The sequence below is a fragment of the Leptosomus discolor genome, chromosome 9 (genome assembly GCF_034619465.1).
Source record: "Leptosomus discolor isolate bLepDis1 chromosome 9, bLepDis1.hap2, whole genome shotgun sequence".
NCBI classification, from domain to species: domain Eukaryota; kingdom Metazoa; phylum Chordata; class Aves; order Leptosomiformes; family Leptosomidae; genus Leptosomus; species Leptosomus discolor.
The window spans coordinates 24,203,500-24,222,649 of record NC_141399.1 but is presented as its reverse complement, the minus strand read 5'-3'; the positions used below and the strand labels follow the sequence as shown (position 1 = coordinate 24,222,649).

Here is a 19,150-nt window from a genome sequence, read left to right as displayed (position 1 = left end):
ATGGCAGTTTTAATTAAGCCTAAGTCACACACATGCCCAACAGTTCTTTAACAAAGCAGAGCTAGCTCTAAATCTTATCCTAAATCCTGTAAAGGTGAAAAGCTTGATCATCTTCTACCAGCCACTGATGGCCCGAATTCTATAAAAACCATGCTTAAAACTTATTCAGCCAAGCCCTTAAGCATGTACAGAAACCTTAGCCCTGCTGAAGTCCCAGAACTTTAGAGCATGCTTTTAAAATGGGATTTTTGCCAAAGTAAAGACTGAGATTTAACAGGAAAAAAGTAACCTAAAATTTAAGCAAATGACTAAAAATAGCTGTTTCTTCTATGAGGAACAGTGTTGTCGGCTTCTTCCCGTGCGTTCAATTAATCAAAAAAATCCTTTCAAGCAAGGATTAAATAGCAGTTACCAAGAAATCTTAGCAACATACGCTATTTAAATGGATTTTTGGACTGAATAAACTCTTGCCTCTGTTTTTTATACCCAATTATGAACAGAAGAATGTATTTCCTAGTCACATCTGAAAGATGCATTGTAAGTGAAATAAATGTATGTTCATCTTTCCCTGTATGATACAGCATTCTGATGTTTTTAATATTGGTCCAAATGCTAGGGGAAACTGCTCACTCCATCAAGTAAGGGTGCTGCTAAAAAAAGAGGGAGTTTTTTATCCTTTAAGTATACTTTGGAAAAAAAAAATCTCAATTATGAGAGTCTGTGTTAAACATTTAACGCCTCATGAATTAGATTGAGTTAGGTCCCATACATGAGATAAAGTTGCCCCAACTCACTCGTAGCTCTCAAAACTCTAAGTATTTGCTCAGATGGCAGACAAATGTGTTAGCCATTATTAAAATATATACTTATGCATAGAAATGTCCAATGGAGTCACAGAGTCAAAATAGCCACAAGCCCTATGCCTAACCTGCTGGACACTGTGTTCTACTGGATGGTCCTCACCACAGCCACTAGCAAGCTGGTCCTAGATATCACCAACCAGTTCTCTCTGACTCCATGATATTCCCATCAATGAGCATGGGAAAGAGGAAGCTTCTCTATTTATAGAGAAATACATTCAGAGTGGTTAAAGCCAGTGACTTCTTTTTCAATAATTACAATTCGGTTCAATTACAATCTCTGTATAGGTCTTCACTTCCCTACTTGATGGCTATTAGCTCACTCTAAGACATTGTCTTCACAAACTCATCCCAAATAAAGCAATTAACAGGTGGGATGCAGATGGCTCAGCAGTGGCACACACATAGCTAGCACACATCTCTCCCACACAGGTATTTCATTTTCTATTTGTCAGCGAGCCAGCACAAAATCCTCATCTCCTGGGAGCTGAGGTCTGCAGTCATTCTTGAAGGGCAAGAGAAGTTTATTAATCCTCTTCATTTCTCTCTCCTTAGTAGGAAAATCTATAGCTTTATTTAAAAAGCAAGATTAAACAGTGAACTCTGCAATGTAATATGAATCAGATAGATCAATAATCTAGGGAAGTTCCATATCCTTGGATGGAGGAGTAATCCCTGCGCCAAACGCCACAACAGACTGTAGAGGAGGTGAAGATGTAGAAGAGGCTGAAATCCTCTACTTGCTGATGAAATGTAGGCAGCAGAAGTACAATTTTCTTAATCCCTCTGAATGTGCCTTAACTAAGTCTTCAATTCCCAGCTGCAGTGGGTGGAGCAGCTTCCGCCCTCGTCGTTTCCCAGAGAGATGCTAACAAGTTTCCAGCTAGACCCACAGGGACTTCCATTAGGTGTGTGAATTAGGACACTTATGCAGAGATTTATACACTCATTTTGCAACAATTTTGAACCAGTCACTCCCAATCCATACAAGAACAACACTGGTGGTCTCCAAGCACCTCTTTACCAAATTCTTACGCCAACTCCTCTCTGATTTTCTACCGATAGGTTTTAAATTTTAAAGAACCTTGTTGTTGACATGCGACAAAGGCCAACTTCACTGCGAAACATCTACCTCGTTCTTGAAAATCCTCTACTTTTTGCTACTATTCCTGCTTCATATACTAAAACATGTCCCCAGAAGTAGGGGGTGAATGTGCTAAGAATCTTTAGGATAACAAAACTCTTGAAATATTGTCAGAAGTCAAATCGCAGTAATAAACTTATTCTGTCTAGATGGGTTGAGAATACATCAATCACCTAATTAATATTTATTTATTCACATTTTCTAAAACTCTTTATTAAGTTTTTTAAAAACAAAACAATCTTTAAAATAACCTCTGGGAGCTGTGAATCTTTTGGAAACAGATAAAACCAGTCTGAGAAGCCAAATTGATAAAGACAACGGTTTTAGCAAGTGACTTCTTCCTAAGCTCAGAAGAAGGACATCCAACTATCACCACCTGAAAATTTAATTGCTTAACAGACATTTGAATGAGCAGGTGGAAAACTCCATCAAAACAGACCAGAAAACAATAAAGCACCAAAGCTAATGGCTGTTGACAGAAATCCCTTAAGAAACTACATTTATATGTGATATATATAAATATTCACGTTTATAGCCCTTGAAACACTTTTTAATAAATAGTCAATGTAGTATGATACTATTCCATATTAGACATAATAATGGGCACATAAATCAAAATGAGCAGCTGTACTGGAAAACAGACAATTATCATCCAGCATAGGTATAGGTAAAAAATACCACTTTAAAGATGGCGAGTGCTAAGTAATAACAAAACAAAAAAAGAAAGCTAAATCTCAGTGTTGATTATCCTTGGGAATAAGGACAGCAGCAACAGTCCTGGTAAGGAACGTTAATTTTTCAACTGCACTGTGGAACAAGTCTCTGCTCCATTTCCAGAGATGCAACTTTCTGAAACTACCCTTAAAAGCACTGTTTCAGTTGGGCAGTCAGAGAAGAGAGTATGGATAACATGGGCATTGGAACAACACAGAGGTGAAGCATGTTGACTGGGGTCCATGAGGAAGTTCAAGCCACTATGGCCTTGATGTTCTTGTTCCGTAGCCAAGCAGACAGCTTCAGCCTCCAAAGCTGCAAATCCGTATTTTTCATAAGTGTTCGATTCAATTAAAAAAAAAAAAAATTAACTATTAAAAGCAGGTTTCAGTTAAATGTTAACTAGTTGCATCACTAGTACTAAAAGCTTGCTGTGGCTCCCACTGCCAGAACTTCCAAATAAACTAAGGAAACTAGCTTATAATAGCAGGAAGAAATCGGATCTTTCCAAAGGCTGAGGCTCAGCCAAATGCATCCCAGAGTCCTGTGTTGCCTTGAACTAGCCAACTGTCATTTGAACTGAGGCTGGAGCTGGTTTCCACATTGCTTTGTTTATATTGACTGCATTTATGATGCCTCAGAAGTTGCCAGTAAAATATTTATTTAGCAGTTAAAACGTTCTGCAAATGATTTTGCTGTCCCAAAAGATAAATATTTCTCAGGATGCTGAAACGATACATTCATGTTTTTGTTAAGGAAATTGCACGTTGATAAAATTTTCTCAGATTACACTTTGTCATTCCTTTGTATTTGAAGTGGCTACATTAATTTTTTGTGATATTTATTGTAATCATAAATTGCACTGAGGTTAGAAACATTAAATTTATTATAAAATGAAACACATTTCAAGTATTTCCAAGTCATTTATTTAAGGGCTTGAGTACACTTTTGATCCTTCAGGTGGACCGGAGTGCTCTAAGCTTACAGGACAAAGATCCAACACAAATCAGAATCCCACTTTAAACTCTTGGGGAGCATTTTTGTTCTCTTCTTCTATTTTTCTTTCCTCTCTTTCCTTCTTTTCTAATATGCTAACACCCAGCACCACTTTGGGGTGTCTCTGAACTGCAAAATTTCAATCTGAATGTGAGGTTTAGAGCAGATTAGAAATTTATGCAGGCCATTAAATAAAAATAGGCACCGCACTGCCATCTTCACCGTTTCCTTCCGCTTCCTTTAACCTTCAAATAACATTCACATCCATGGTTTTGGTTGACCTTACCAACTTAGAGGCAACAGGACTATTTCTTTAGACAAGTCCAGATTCTTGCAAATGTGTGAAGGCTGTTGATGCTCCAGATCATCCAAACTGCCATTAAACGCTGTGGCCTTTGAGCCTGGTCCCAGGCACGTAGGGTAAATGAAGTACAATGTCTTGCTGTGAAAAATTTCAGTACAGGATGCAGACACAACCTCAGTGCAACAGCACGGTTCCTAAATACAGCTTCTGACATTGCTTCACTGTTAAGCAGCCTCAGCCTTGCTGGCCAATGTCGCAAACCCAGCCCCCCCCCAAGGGAAACCTCTGCAAGTTTCGATGCCAGCCTGTGCTCCGAGACACGGGGGTGCAAACCCTCTGCAGGTAAGGTCTTCATGTACAGATTGCAAATGGACTGCAGAACAAGCCCACGCTTCTGCCACCCTCTATGGTGGCACTACTTGGCCCTGTCATACATTTCAGCCTCCAGGATAGTTTGTACTATGAAAATTTCTTCCTACAATTGTAGTATACATGATGTCCACCTCAGACTATGCCATAAGCCACCATGTAATTCTACTACATGTGGTAAAAAGTGGCTGTACTTCCACCCAGTGATGACCCCAGATTGAAATCTTCAGGTGCGACATTGGAGCTATTCTGAGTTTAGCTTCTGCATTAATCACGTAAACTTTTACTTTTGGCCACTCTGTATTAAGCATTAGTAAGACGAGACATGAGAAGAGTAATAGCAAACCAGATGCCTTTCCTTTTTCTGATATGAAGAGGCTGCCTTTGGCTTTTATAAGTATCTGCTGAGGTAGTTTGGCTTACCAAGGACAGGAGGTATGCTTGTTTGAACAGGCTTAACACCTCATCTGCTACAGAAATAGTCTCCAAGCAACTTCATATCTGGCAAGTAAAGCTTTACCAGCAGAATAAGACATCTCAGATAATTTATAAATATGCAGAGATCCATAGACGTAATTCTGAAAAAGTCTCACACCACACATAAAAAGGCTGAAACATGTTCCAAGTACAAATAAATATCCACATATTGCTAAATAAATATCTTCAGTTTGCCTCTTAGATTGCTGAGGCAACTCCACTGTTTCTGCCTTGATTTTAGCTTCTAATAAACACTCTTCTAGAGTAATGACATTTTGGACCAATCATTATTTCCAACCCCCCTCTTTCTTTATAAAATCAGTGCATATAAGGATTCAGGATTAAACCTACGGTTCTTTCCTGGGAAGAGACCCTGCATCTCCCAGGTACCGCCACTCTATTTATAAAATTTTCAACCCTAGAAATTATGCTTTGCCTTGAAGCCTCCATCTGCATTGAATGCAGTAACAGAATGTATGTTGGACAGAATTTGTGGACACTCAAGGACACATTTACCACAGATTCACTAATAAAAATATCATCAGGGAAAACGCACCTGGAAAATGTGAGATATGTAAGCATAAGGTCAAAGAAGAGAATTCTTGTAGAGTGCATATATCTGATCCTAAGAAAACACAGTGGATTTTTTCATTTTAATAGGGCAGAAAACACAAATATGTGCCACAGTCTTTGACCTAGTTTTGGGTACCACCAATTATGGTCTCTCTGGTTATAAAGATAGTATTTTCTTATCCAGCCCAAACATAACTATTCCAAATTCATGTAGGAATAACATCTCTGGAGTTTGTCTCATCTACAGGAAGACACTGTGAGGGACCGTACAGAATCAAAAATCTTAGTTACAAAGAAAGACCTTTTCTTCCTAAATATGTTTTTCCGTATCCAGCCAACAGATCAAATCACGTTAAGGTTACAAAAAGTTCTGTCAGGATGTCAGTTGCTTTTATAAATCCCTTCGTTAAAAAATTAGGATCACAAACACATGAAGGAGAACATAACAGGATGACTGTATCCATCTGAGATTGCAACACCCAGAAACGTGGATGCTACGGCTAGAACTCCTAAGTACTAACATAGTATAAATATACCCTAAAAATACATTAGGACTGCTTTGATAACAAGAGTTCAAGACAATACAGAGGCTTTTTCTTTTGTCCCCTTGTAGATGTTTCTGAGCAGCATTTCCATAGTCATCCCTGTTAAACACAACTCAAAAGGTTACATGGTTTTATAGACCGGAGGCTATGAGAAGCTCACAGCAAACAACAAAAATCTCTTCCTTACCTTCATGACAATCTGCTTTTCATTCTGAAAAGCGTCCTCTTCTGATGTAATAATTCAGCATCGTTTCAAAACCTAAAAAATATATCATACAACATAGTGAAAAGGGCTCTGCTGGAAGAATAAACACCAGTGGGCAGAAGGAAAGCACAGTAATTTCAAAGTTACATATATATAAAACTCTGCTTGCCTAATCGTGCAAAGCAAGGAAACAAGTAAATGCCTTTTATGCGATTAGAGGCCTGGAAAATAGAAAACATCACCCTTTTTGAGAAGAGGAATTTGCGAGTCTGTAGAGGAGACAGTAGATATGAGTTTCTGATGGCGTGAATGCCACAAACACATTTGCCAATACAAACACAGCTTTTGGAAGCAGACCATCACTCTTACACTTCATCTACAGTTTCTTTGGACATACATCCAGCACTTCTGGACACCCAAAAGCTCAGTGGAAGCATGCAAGACTACTCCTATGATGCACACTCAGTGGGTCCGTTACCTCCTGGATCCCTGGGGCTATGTTCACACTGCAGACAGGGTGAAAGGACAAAGCAGTTCTGGAAATCCAGAGAAGGAATTACAGCAGCAACTCTTTTATTGAATTTCAAGCAGTAGGAACACAGGCACAAGATCCTCATAGAAACCTGTGAAGGTTTTGCCATCCAGATATTTCCTGTTCTGTTCCAACAGGGGTAAGAGAGCAGCCAAACTAACTGGAAATTTTCTCTATCAAGGCAGCAGAAAGATGATACATGCCACGCACTGCCTCTGGAGCACATCGCCCAACGACGTTTGCCTTACTGAGCTTTCCAAATCTTAACAAACTACATACCAATACACTTTCCTGGGTCCTGCTTGCACTGAGACTGTTTGCACACTGAAAAAAAAAAACAAAACCAAAAAACAAAAAAAACCCACCAAACTTTGGCTAAACTGACATTTTGTGAAAACTGTTACAAATTCCTTAGCTTCCACACAGAGAACGAATTCTTTGGAACTGCGGGGAGAGATCTTGACCTGCAGAACTCATCCCTGAGTGGTGGATCCTGAGCAACACACTTCTTCAAACTTTGGGTACTGCTTGTGCTTGCTGGAAAGAAAAGAGTTAAACTACACGCTACTTTTCACCCACAAGCCAGGGAAGGCTACAGACCACTAATTTACGTCTTTATCCAAAGCTTCTGATGTTCTATGTATTTTTTGAAAGGTTTTGGTTTTGCGTTTTTTCAAACTAGGCTGTATTTTTCCCTTTAAACTAAGGATATAAAAGTTAAATCCGGTGGGCTTAGCTGTAGTTTACACACTGGTAAGTGTAAAGTGCTGGCATTTACAAGCCTCCTGTCCCATACACACATATGTTACAGCTTAGTCAAAAATCTGCAAATATTCATTAAAATTCAAAGGCAAATTCAGCCATATTTACAGCTGTTTCACATTTGCTTTCTGCAAATATTTGAGCACTTGTACTTTACTAGTACAAATACTAGTGAATAATGAATTTTAATTTCAAACAACCACTGAGCTTAACATGGTATGTTCAATTATTACGTGGTCCGTACACTAATGCTTACCCAGTGAGAAACACCATCCGGCCAGGAAACAAGCAGTACTCTGACTTCTACAATTAACAGTACAAAATCTGAATAGGAAATATTTCCACACTCATTAACGTGGAAATTTCATGGTATACCACAGATTTAAAAAAAACTTACAGTGCCCTTTAAACCGTACCTATGGCAGTAATAAGTCTCAAAGAGCCAGAATGAGAGTAGGCTCTGAACATCTGCCAGGACTGGCACAAAAATCCAGCATTTTGCATTGATTGAACAGGTCCTATGAGAATTTCTGTTTGAAAAAGGGGAGTATTCAGCCACCCAACTGTCACTTTTACAGAAAGGAGAAGAGGACAAGATACACAAAGGATTTTTTTAAACATCTATTAAAAGCTATTTTAATTTAGCCAAGATGAACTCACTTCTGTATTTCAGCAAATGATATAATTAAGAGAGAACATAATTTGAAATTATTTGAGGTTTATGTTAAATTCTTAAACACCTGTGCTTAATCTTCAGTAAATACCTCAGAAAGTATGCCTGGCAGCATTAATCGGGTGGAATTCCTCTAAGACCTTGTAGTTGATCAAGCAGCAGAGAAGGAAAAAGCCTGTTAACTCAAACTGAACAGCCATCTTCTCCCTCATAGACCTTACCATGGTGAAATAAAGATGTGCTTTGGGAGTACCTTCCTTGCCAGCTGCAGTCAGACTTGCATTTTGCTGAGATGTATGTAGATTTATGCCCAGAACGCTTCCCTGACACAATATTCATACTACACAAAGTGCAAGTTTGGGAGTTGGAGAAGTGTTGTGCTGCAATTCATGTAAAATGGCCCAGTATAGTGTCTGAGGATCTCTTCTTCTAATTATTGTAATACTGCGTTTTCAGAAAGGTGTCAGAGTTCCTAGGACACGCAGTTTCCAGTGTGTGAATAACTACTGCATATCTGCCTATTCTCTGCTGGGCTCTGCTTACCTTTTATTTTCTCTATCCTTGTGGAACATTGCTGAGGTCTAGGCATCCTGCACAAGCAAGTTTTCAGGCTAGCAGTTACAAAATGTCAGGCTGGAAACAGTTGTCATAAATTAACACGGTTTGCATAATATTTTCACTGGAAGTCGTGCTTGAGTAATTTTGAGTATGAATGAAAAAAACATCACTCTTTAGGCATATCTGTGCTCGAATTCAGCAGGCAATCTCTTTAACGCTAACTCAAGGGTTTCCACCCTGAATGGTACCCTCCGTTTAAATATAATCCACTAACTTCAATAGCTATACAGAGAGTGAATGTACACTACTGCCTAACGCTCTTTAAATTAACTACCTGGGGGGGGGGGGGGAAATTGTGTTGAAAAAATGCAATCTCCTCATTCCAACTAATACTCAAACTTTAGACAAATCAATCTCCTTTTATTCATTTGCCTTATATGTCATTTCTATTTTGGAAAGGTTCCATGTTCCCATCCTAAAAAAATACGTTTTAGGAACGCTACAAGCTTATTTTGCGGTTTGTTAATATAGGTACAGTATAAACAGTGGATTTGAGGACCTTGCAGAGGAAGAACCCATTTTATACATAATCATGTTTTAATGGACTCTGTAAACTGATGAACCCATACAAGACTGTGACTGTGACTTTTTCCATCAACACAGAGCTGCATGGATAAGAGCCTGCATTTTTAAAGTATGCTATGAAAACCACTGCCTACTGATGCAACGGTCATCACCGATTTCATTAAAGGTAACCATCCATATCCCAGAGCCTTGATTCTGGCCAATTTCCTATAGATTTCATGGAAAAGTTTAGCCGAGCAGAGACGACAGTATCAAGAGTCGTGCTAGCATGTTTAATGTGAACTTGCCCTGAACTTCATTTACATATCACTTGGCCAAATTTCATGGAATAAGGCACTCAGCATTTAGATTTTATCTACCATACAAGTCAGCTGAAACAACCAAATGTGTAATGACCTCAGTCCAACATTTTGGATTAAGACAATGTCCAGTAACAGTACTTCACATGCTGGTTAATGATTTTTAGATCATTTGACTGAACTCAATAGGTCATAATTGATCCCTTCACTATATTTTTATCCCGAATGGTGATAAAAAGTCCCAGATAGACACTGACTTTTTTCTCCCCAAGTCCAAGAAGGCCTAACCCACCCCAGCTTCAGCTCAGCATGCACACATGGTACTAGGTGGTGTATTTTATCAGTACCTGGGGGGTGGAGGCTGCAGCTTTCATCATCCCACATCCCCTGCATTCACCCCTCACAACCCCACACCCCTCAACATTCCCCCCATCCACCTTGCATCCTCCCCATGTCCCCTCAAAACCCCCACATCCCACCCCCCACTCCTCCATCCTCCCCACATCCCCCTCTGACCTCCCCACCCATCAACCCCATATCCCCTCTCACATCCCTCTGCATCCCTTGATATTCCCCCACCCATCCCACATTCTCTCGTGTCCCCTCCATCCCCACTCCTCCATCCACCCCACATCCCTCCATCCTCCCCATATCCCCCCCACATACACCCTTGCATCCCTCCACATCCCCCTCCATCGCCCCATCACAACCCTCTGCATTCTTCGTACTCCCCCATCCACCTTGCAGCCTCCCACACCCCTCTCCATTGTCTCTGCAGCTCCCCCCGCTCTCCAAAGCCTCCGGAAGGAAAAAAGCAGCATCAAGACCGTGCTTTGAGGAGGTTTTGGTGGGGAGTGCCTACAAGGCACTGCTCTAGGGCAAATTTTTGCTTTCAGAAGGGCATAGCAGATGTCCACTTGCCAGAGAATCAGCAGCAACAGGGCACCCCTTCACAACACCAGCACCATGTCTGGTCCACTCCCACCACAGCAAGCACTCCCATACTTTTACCTCCATACAAACCTCATGTCATTAATCTAAAAATCCTCTGGCTCCTTGGAGCTACTTTTAAATCGACATTGATGAAAAAGCAGAACCTTTCTCAAGTTTCCCCAAGATGCTTCATAAAAACGGAATTTCGGACATTTGAACTGGAAACTCACCTAAATGGATCTTTGTTAAGAAAACTGTCATAAGGTTTGCCAGTTGACTGTGACCCAGTTAGCATTCAAACATGGAAAGAAACCACTTTTGGTGCTGCTTTTCCAGCCTTCAATCTTTGCCCTTCTACTTCGTTTACAGAGAAAACACACACTGGTTTACCTATACTGGCGTAATTAAAATGGTAGAGTTCCCCAGTGTGGATGCATTTCTGCCAGAATAAAAGTGTTATACCAATACAACTTATTTATATACAGAAAAGAAAATAAACATCAGGTGTATTAGCTACAAGTATACTTTACTGGCCCCAGAATTATACAGCACTGGTAAATTACCTCCGGGGTGCAGGGCAGCTTTTCCAGCAGCCATGCTTTGGGGTGCTGCAGAGAGAGATCAGCCCCACAGGCAGAACAAGCAGAAATCACAGAAAAAAATTCATCCACATCTTCCTCAAGGCTCCCGTCAGACATCTCCGAGTGTCTGGGCTGACACAGCTCTACTGCTGAAGTGTTTGTGGGTATTGCCCATTGCAGCCTAACAGCATTCATACTGGTTCATTATAGCTGTAAAAGGTAATTAGGAGATGAAACAATTATGCTGTGCTAACAAAAATTATCCAGTGGCACCAAACCCATGAGCTGGTAAGGCCTGTTGTAATTTCCTGGTCCCCACCAGTCAGCAAAGGCGATGGATGCTGGTTGAGATGAGCCCCGAGGCCCTGCTTGTAAATGCATTTGGATATTACCAAGACACATCTGGAAGGACTGTCACCAGTGGCTGGTGGCACTTGCCTTCACTTCTCGAACAGAAGGACCCTTTTGCTCACAGCTCTGAGCTGCTGTCACTGAGGTGCAATGCCACACCAGCCAGCCCAGCAGGCAGCCCACCCTGCAACACAGGGAAATCAACTTTAACAGAAAATAACATAGAAACTTATTATGAGAGAAAATAACATATTAAAAAAAAAAAATACGAGAAAAAAATAAAACAACCACTTGTCAGGTGGATTATCAATGACTTCTAACAGATTTCTCATACGCTGGGGAGGACTTTGGGGTTTATTAGCATCAGTGCCAAAGCGAGGAGGGCCCCCCAGCTCAGCACACGAGTGCTCCGTGCTGTAAACAGCTCCTTTCAAAGGAAAAGTTTGTCAATAAAATCGTTACCACCAAAACCTGTTTCTAGGTAAGCGGCTCCAACCATGGAGCCCGTTAATGTAGAGGTCACGGTACGCTGCTGGAGGTACAGTGTTTTCATTTATAGCGTGTTTACACATCCAAAATACACTTCTTGCCGTTTGCTTACAAGCAGCAGGACACCCCCCCACACACACCCCCGAGCCCCTGACTGGCTCGTCCGCGTCCCGCCGGGGCAGCGCGCTGCCCTGCGCCTGCCCCCGCCTGCGCGCAGCCGGCTCGGAGCCTCTCGGCTCTGCCGGTGCTCGGTCGGCTCCCACGGCGTTTTATTCCGCCGGAGGAAAACGCCGAGCGGGAGTCGGCAGGAACGGACCTGGCGAGCCCGAGGGGGCTCCTGTCTGCCGCCATCCCCGTGGGCAGCTCTGCCCAAGCGGCGGCTCTGGGCGGCTGCTCCCGGCGGCTGCTCCCGGCTCCCCCAGCGGGGCTGCTCCTGCCGTCGGGCAGCAGAGAAGAAAACTCCCTTGAATCCTGCGGGGAAGGGCGAAGCGGCCGATGCGCAACCCGCGGAGAGACAGCAACATCCCCCTGCGCGGGTGCGCAGCCTGCGCCGCCTGGCCCGCGGAGGGAGCGCGACCCTGGGCGCCCGGCACTCCCGGGAACAGGGGCAAGTCGGTGCGAGAGCCCGGCTCTGCAGAAATCGGGCTCCCCCGAGACGCCGCAACCCCTCCTACTTTTCTCTCTCGCTGCCTAGCAAAAAAAAAAAACAAAAAAAAAAAAAACAAAAAACCCCCAAAAAACCCCAAGAAAACCACCACCAAAACCCACAACACAAAACCCCAATAAAATAATTTTCCTTGTATAACGTCTTTATGGTCTGCGAAAAATAATCACTTGTCCACCACTTACTCAAATCTGAAAAGAAAATACTAACATTCTAGCGTAAGCGCGATAGTAATACCTGAAGCCCACCTACTTCCAAATCTCTGTTTAACGCTAGTGATGGACACAGATTGTCATTCTATTAATTTAGTTTAATGCGCTGGTGAATCTACCTTTTAATTAAAAACGGCTGTTGTTTTCACGCGCACTGATGTCGTTAGCCTGCAAGCTAACCCGAAACAACAGCCAGAAGACGAAATAAAGTGACAAACACCCACCACGCCCTGACCGCGCCGAGGGACGCCACAGCCCTCCCGGGCTCTGCCGGCCCCGCCGCCTGCCCCCTTCCCGACGTTCATCCTTCTCCCTAGGTTAAATAAAACATTTCAAAGGAATTGTTTGTTTAAATACATAAGTCATTTTAGTGTAAGAATATAAGCTTGCTTCCTGTTTACTCAGCAATAAGCGGTATCCTGCGCTTACAAACACTCCATCGCTCATCCCGGGAGTTCATTTAAGCTGGGGCAGAGGAAGCCGCCCCCGGGCACCCACGGGCCGGGCCGGGCCGGGACAGGGGCGACTACGGCCTGCCCTCCGCTCACTCCGCGCCCCACCGCCTCGCTGCGAGCAACTCCCGACGCCCTGGAACACGACGAAACGAGGCCAACGAGGAAAATTTGGAACCACCGTGTCGGGAATTTGGGGACTGCAGCGCAGATTCGGCTCGGAGCGGGGAGGCTCGGGGCTGTTTTTAACGAAAGTCGGTAAATATTGTCAGCGCGGCTCCTTTCTCGAAGGCCGGCTTCAGGGATGGAGCCGCTCCCCGCCGCCCCGGGGACGGGGCGTCCCGGCAACCGTCGGCTCAACCCGCCTTTGGGGCACCCCGCAGGGGCTGCCGCTGCAGCCGGGGGAGTGGCCCCGGCAAACCCCCGCAGCCCGCGGCTGCTAATTACCATCTTTAATTGGGAGGCCCGCCTAATTAGCGGCCCCGCAGCGGAGGCTCAGCCCGGGCCCTGCTCGGGGCGGCCCCGCCGCGCAGCGCCAGACCGCCGCTCACCTCCCAGCCGCGCAGCACTGCGCAAGCAAGGAGCCCGCGCTGCCTCCGGCCCCTCTCCCTTTCCCTCGCTCGGTGCCTGTCGCCGTTCCCTGGGGTTCTTCTGTTTTTTAGCCGAAGGGCGGTAATTGCATGGCTCGGTAGATGCGCCATAATTTGACATGTCGATGGAAAAAATACAGCAGGGACTCGGGGAAAACAAGGGAAAAAAAAAAAAAAGTGAAGAAAAAAAGCAAAGCGCCACGATTTCGTGCTACGTCGCAGCAGTTCACAAGGAGCCCCCGGGGCGCGCCGGAGACCCGAGCGGGCGCGAAGCAGAGCGGCCGGGCCTTTCCTGCTGCCGGGCCGCCCTGCCGCCGCTGGCGGGCCCCGTGCGGCACCGGCCGGCGCCCGGCGATGGAGGTGACGGGATCGGAAGTTATTTGCTGCGGGTCGGAAATTATTTGCTCAGGCCGCTCACCGCCCTGTGCTATCAGACCTCCTGCTGCGTTCTGCCCCAACGGCGTTTTTTAAAAAAGCTTCACTTAGGATGCGCGGTGCGGAAGCTAATTAAGTTATTTGACAGCGATTAACGTATCTTTAAAACGCGAAAATATCTAAATTTGCCCGAGCAAGGGCTGTGGGTCTTGTCTCTTCTGGCCACGGGCAGGCCGAGCCGTCAGGGAAAACGACGGGAGAATCCGCCCCGGTACCGGCCGGGACAGCGCCATGCTCCGCTCTGGCTCTGTGGATCTGCCTGCGAGGTCGGCTTTGAATCTCTCTAACCTGCCTCCGCGGGGAAAATAAAAAATTAGTTTTTTAAAAATTAAAAAGTATTATATTACTCAGAGCAATAGTTCATAAAATCCTTTATTGAAATAAAGTAAATATCTTCGCATTAATAAAACTGATCATAAAATGAAGTTTTCGAATAACTAGGGTCACCACAGGGTTTTAGACAGCGAGTAGATGTGAAAGATGGGATCCAGTGTCCTCCTGGCCCTTCCGGGCCGTCGCACAACACAGGTGTCCATGGCGCAGCGCTCCGCGGGCGCGGAAAGGAGCGGCGGGGTGGGGGGAAACGGGGATGCGACCAACAAAGATGCCCAGTTCACCGGAGACCGAAGGCGACCGTAACCACTAACAGTGCTGCCCCCCATCCTCTTCCCCCCGGGCCGCCGCGCCCGTGGGGCGGCCGGGGCCGGCGGCGGTGGGGTCGGTCGGGCACCCTCAGTCCTCTTGGCTGACCTCGGCCGGCAAGCCCAAGCTCTCGGGCGGCTTCTCGGCGTCCCGGGCTCGCTCCTGCTCTGAGAGCTGCTCGCTGCTGGGGATGGAGTTCTTCTTGGGGCGGCCCTTGGGCTTGGTGGGGGACTCCAGGCCGCCCCCCTGCAACACCTGCGAGGCGGGGAGGGGGCAGAGGAGGGGGGCGCCCCGGTAAAACCATGCTGCCATCAGTCCGGGCCGGGAGAAACCTCCCTCTCACCCGGCCGCCGGAGCAAAGCACCGCGCCCGGGCCGCAGCCAGGCCGGTGCGACTCCTCCCGGCCTGCGCCCATCGCCCTCCGCACCCGCGGAGCCGCGCTGCAAAGCCGGCTCCGACCGGGATGGGGGGGAGTCCGGCGGGGGCCAAGGCGATGCTGGCCTTAAAGACCGGGAGCATATATTTTTATTTTTAATTTTATTATTATTATAATTTGCCGAGGGCCGGCATGCAGAAGGACTAGCTCGCGGCGCAGCGCTCGGTACCCCGGCGGGGCGCGGACCCGGCGCTGCGCGGAGCGTAGAAGGGACGACCTCGGGCACTTACTATTTTCTTCCATTTCATGCGCCTGTTCTGGTACCAGGTTTTCACCTGGAGCTGGCTGAGCCCCAGCGATTCGGCCAAGTCTATTCTGCGGGCGACAGAGAGAGGCGGTGAGCCCCGGCAGCTTTCGTCTCGGCTGTCAGCTTTCCTTCTTTTGCAGGAAAAATGAGCCCCCATCCCGTCTCGTTCCGTACCGTCCCGTTCCGTACCGTCCCGTCCCGTACCGTCCCATCCCGTACCGTCCCATCCCGTACCGTCCCATCACACAACCGTTCCGGAGGGTCCGACATTGCCTACCTGTCGGGCGTGGAGAGGTATTTCTGCTTCTCGAACCGTTTCTCCAGCCCCATGAGCTGCAGCTCGGTGAAGACAGTGCGGCTGCGGCGCCCCTTCTTGGCCTTGCTGCCCGTCTCCGGGGGGCCCGGATCCAGCTTGCCGCGAAGATGCAGCTCCAGCGGGAGATGGGGCGAGGCGGAGCCGCCCTGCAGCCCCGAGCCGGCGGCCATCAACGCCGAGCCCAGCCCCGAACAGCCCAAGGGAGCCAGCGGGAACTTGAACACGGCGGCTGGGTCCGCCTTCAGCACCGCTGCGGGAGAAAGGGGCAGTCAGCGCCGAGCAGCCCCCGGCCCGGACCCCGGCGGCCCCCGGGGCTGCAGGGTGTCTCGGTTTCCCCGGTGATCAGACCCTGCAAGGAACCCCGGGCCCTTCTCCTCCTCTCTCGGCAGCGACGCAGCGAGGCGGAGCGGAGCCCCCCTGGGGCCGGCGGGGTGCGGCACACCCGCGGGCCGGGGGGGGTCGGGGCCGGCCCGGCCCGGGTTTCCCCCGGCTCCGTCGCTGCCGCGGTGCAGGGTCACGTTTTACACTTCAACCGGCAATTGCTTATTACAGGTTATAAGTGAAAACAGTTTAAATCAACAGAAAATCTTTCTCCTCCAGTGCCATCCAACAGCTGTCGGGCCCGCTGCGGCCGGCTGAGCCCTGGCGGACGGCGGGCTCCAGGCACGGCCGCGGGTTTCCCTCCCGAGCAGTTGTCAGACAGTTTCGACCGAGAAACAATTTATACCCCTCTCCGTGAACAGCAGCCCCAGATTTTCCGATGAAGACGCGCCCGGGGACAGGACAGGGAGAGTTTCGAAGGGGCGAGCCCGTCCCCGAGGATGCTGCTGCAGACACTCGGGCCGCTCCCGGCCCAAACCGCGGCCGCGCAGCCACCCTGCTCCCCGGCGGGATGGGGTCTCTCCCAGGCCCGGCCTGGCTCGGCGCTCCACGGCCCGGCCCGGCTCGGATCTCCCCGGCCCCTCCGCCACCCTGCGCCCCGCGGCCGCCCCAGGCTCCCCCCCAGCCCAGCGCCGGTCCCAGACTCAGAGCGCCCGGTGCTCTGACCCCGCCGTGCGGGCCGAAGGGGCTCCGGGCCCGCCTGCCCTGCCCTCCCCGCCGGCGCAGCCGGGAGCAAGCCCGGTGGTGAGAAAAGGACTTTTAGAGGAGTCTCTGCGATCTCCCCTGCCCCGGTCTAAACTAAAATTGTGTGGCTGAAACAAATACACGACTCACTCCCTTACAGGGCCTGATCCTGCTCCCGCTGAACCCGGCTCTAAAGAGCCTTTTATGCGATCGACCGTTTCAAATAGTTCTGCCCGTCTTGAAAATAATACTAATTTCCAGATATTCTGACATACATTGCTCCCCGGATATGGAGTTTGACGCTTTCCTCTTTCGCTTTTAAAAGCAGAACAAGAAATCAGGATTCTCCTATTCTGTTCATTTCTACGGATAAAGAGCGGCGTATCGGCAGACGAAGATGGCTTGGGAAGTGAAAGCTTTCTCAATCACATATTTAGTACTGGCGTTTAAAATATATTAAATACTGCCTTTTTTTTTTTTAAAGAAAAAAGCTGTGTCGTTAATACACTGCATTTGTTTCAGCTACTATGACAGACTGGATAGAGCACGCTGGCTCCCGCTTTAAATGAATATATGAAAAAATACTATATAAAATGTAATATATAGGTCGGGTTTCCAGCTAAATCCACGTCTGCAGGGCACCGTGCCGCCCCTTGCAGCCATACACATAGACGCCCCACTGCGTAGTCTCCAGCAACTCACACCTCATCGAAAACCACGGAAAATAACAAGATCAACAACAACGGTCTCCCCGTGAAATTCAATGGCCGTTTTGTGCAAGCGGCCGCACAGCCGCTTTCTTCGTTTTAGGCCCCAAATACTCGCCAGGCTCCAGGCTGGGAGCCTCCCGCAGGACAGGAGGAGCCGGCGGGGATGCGCACCGCCGGCAAAGTCCGGCAGCTGTTTTTTAGGTAAAATTCACGAGATTTTCTTCAAGGCGACAGGCTCTAAAACGCGCTCGAGTGCATCAGCGGGAAATGCCTCCCCGCCTCGCCGCTCCGCTCGCGCAGCCCCCAGCCCGCTCCCCAACACCACCACCCCACCACCCCCCCGGCCATCCAGCCGCGGGAGCCCTCGGGGCGAGCGCGAGGGGTTCCCCGCACCGCCCTCCCACCAACGGGGACGTACCGAGGTGGTTGTGGTAGGGCCGGGCGGAAAGCAGCGCCTGCACCCCGAACTTGAGCAGCTCCCCGGCTGGCGCTGCCCCCTTGGCGTCTGGGGGGTCGGTGAGTATCTCCTCGATCATGAAGCTGCGATAGCGGTGCGAGCGGTGGTCGGGGAAGGCTTCGGCCGGGAAGTAGTGCGCGGCGCCCAGCTCTAGCGGGTGCTGCATCCTCGCCGCCGCCCAGGCCGGGGTGGGGGGAGCCCCGGCCCCCGGGGCCGCCGGGCTGCCCTAGCGCAGCTCCCCGGCCGGCGCTGCTGGCAGGCGGGCAGCGGGGCACCCCGCGGGGGCTCTGCCCATCGCCCCGCCGCCCCCTACCCTGCCCCTGCCCCTATGGGCCGGGCACGGCGCGACCTCCGCAGCGCGAGTGGCCCGGGACCGCCCCGAGCAGCGCGGCGGGCCGAAGCCGTTACCGCCGTACGCACACGGGGCGCGGCACCAGGAAGCGTCTCTCCGCCCCGGGACGGCGGGCAGCGGCCTATTATACCGCCGGCCCCGGTGGGGCTGTCAGCGCTGCGGGGGAGGGCGCGGGAGGGGCTGCGGAGGAAGGAAGGGGCCGGGGCGGGCGACTACCTGGAAGCGAGAGGTTACAGCAGAGCATTTGATCCCCTGCCATATAAAGCAAATTAGCCGTTCTGCCCGCCGCGGGAGAGCAGTCACCCAAATGAGCGCTGGCCCCCTCGGAGCGCAGCCGCGGCCCCAGACTTAGCCCCGGCCTCATCCTCATCCCCGTCCCCATCCCCGTCCCCATCCCCGTTCCCATCCTCATCCCCGTCTCCATCCCCGTTCCCATCCTCATCCCCGTCCCCATCCCCGTCCCCATCCTCCTCCCCGTCCCCATCCCCATCCCCGTCCCCATCCCCATCCCCGTCCCCATCCCCGCCTCCATCCTCGTCCCCGTCACCGTTCCCATCCCAATCCCCATCCCCGTCTCCATCCCCATTCCCATCCTCATCTCCATCCTCGTCTCCATGCCAAT

General features: G+C 48.7%; 1 protein-coding gene across 1 annotated transcript; it reads right to left on the bottom strand.

Moving 5' to 3' along the window:
- Positions 1-15,035: 15,035 nt before the first annotated feature.
- Positions 15,036-18,342, bottom strand: BARX1 (BARX homeobox 1). The gene is made up of 4 exons (XM_086470427.1): positions 18,138-18,342; positions 15,906-16,194; positions 15,612-15,696; positions 15,036-15,200 (listed from the first exon to the last, which is right to left on the bottom strand). The coding sequence occupies exons 1-4, from the start codon at positions 18,340-18,342 to the stop codon at positions 15,036-15,038; spliced, it is 744 nt and encodes a 247-aa protein (XP_086326553.1).
- Positions 18,343-19,150: the final 808 nt, after the last annotated feature.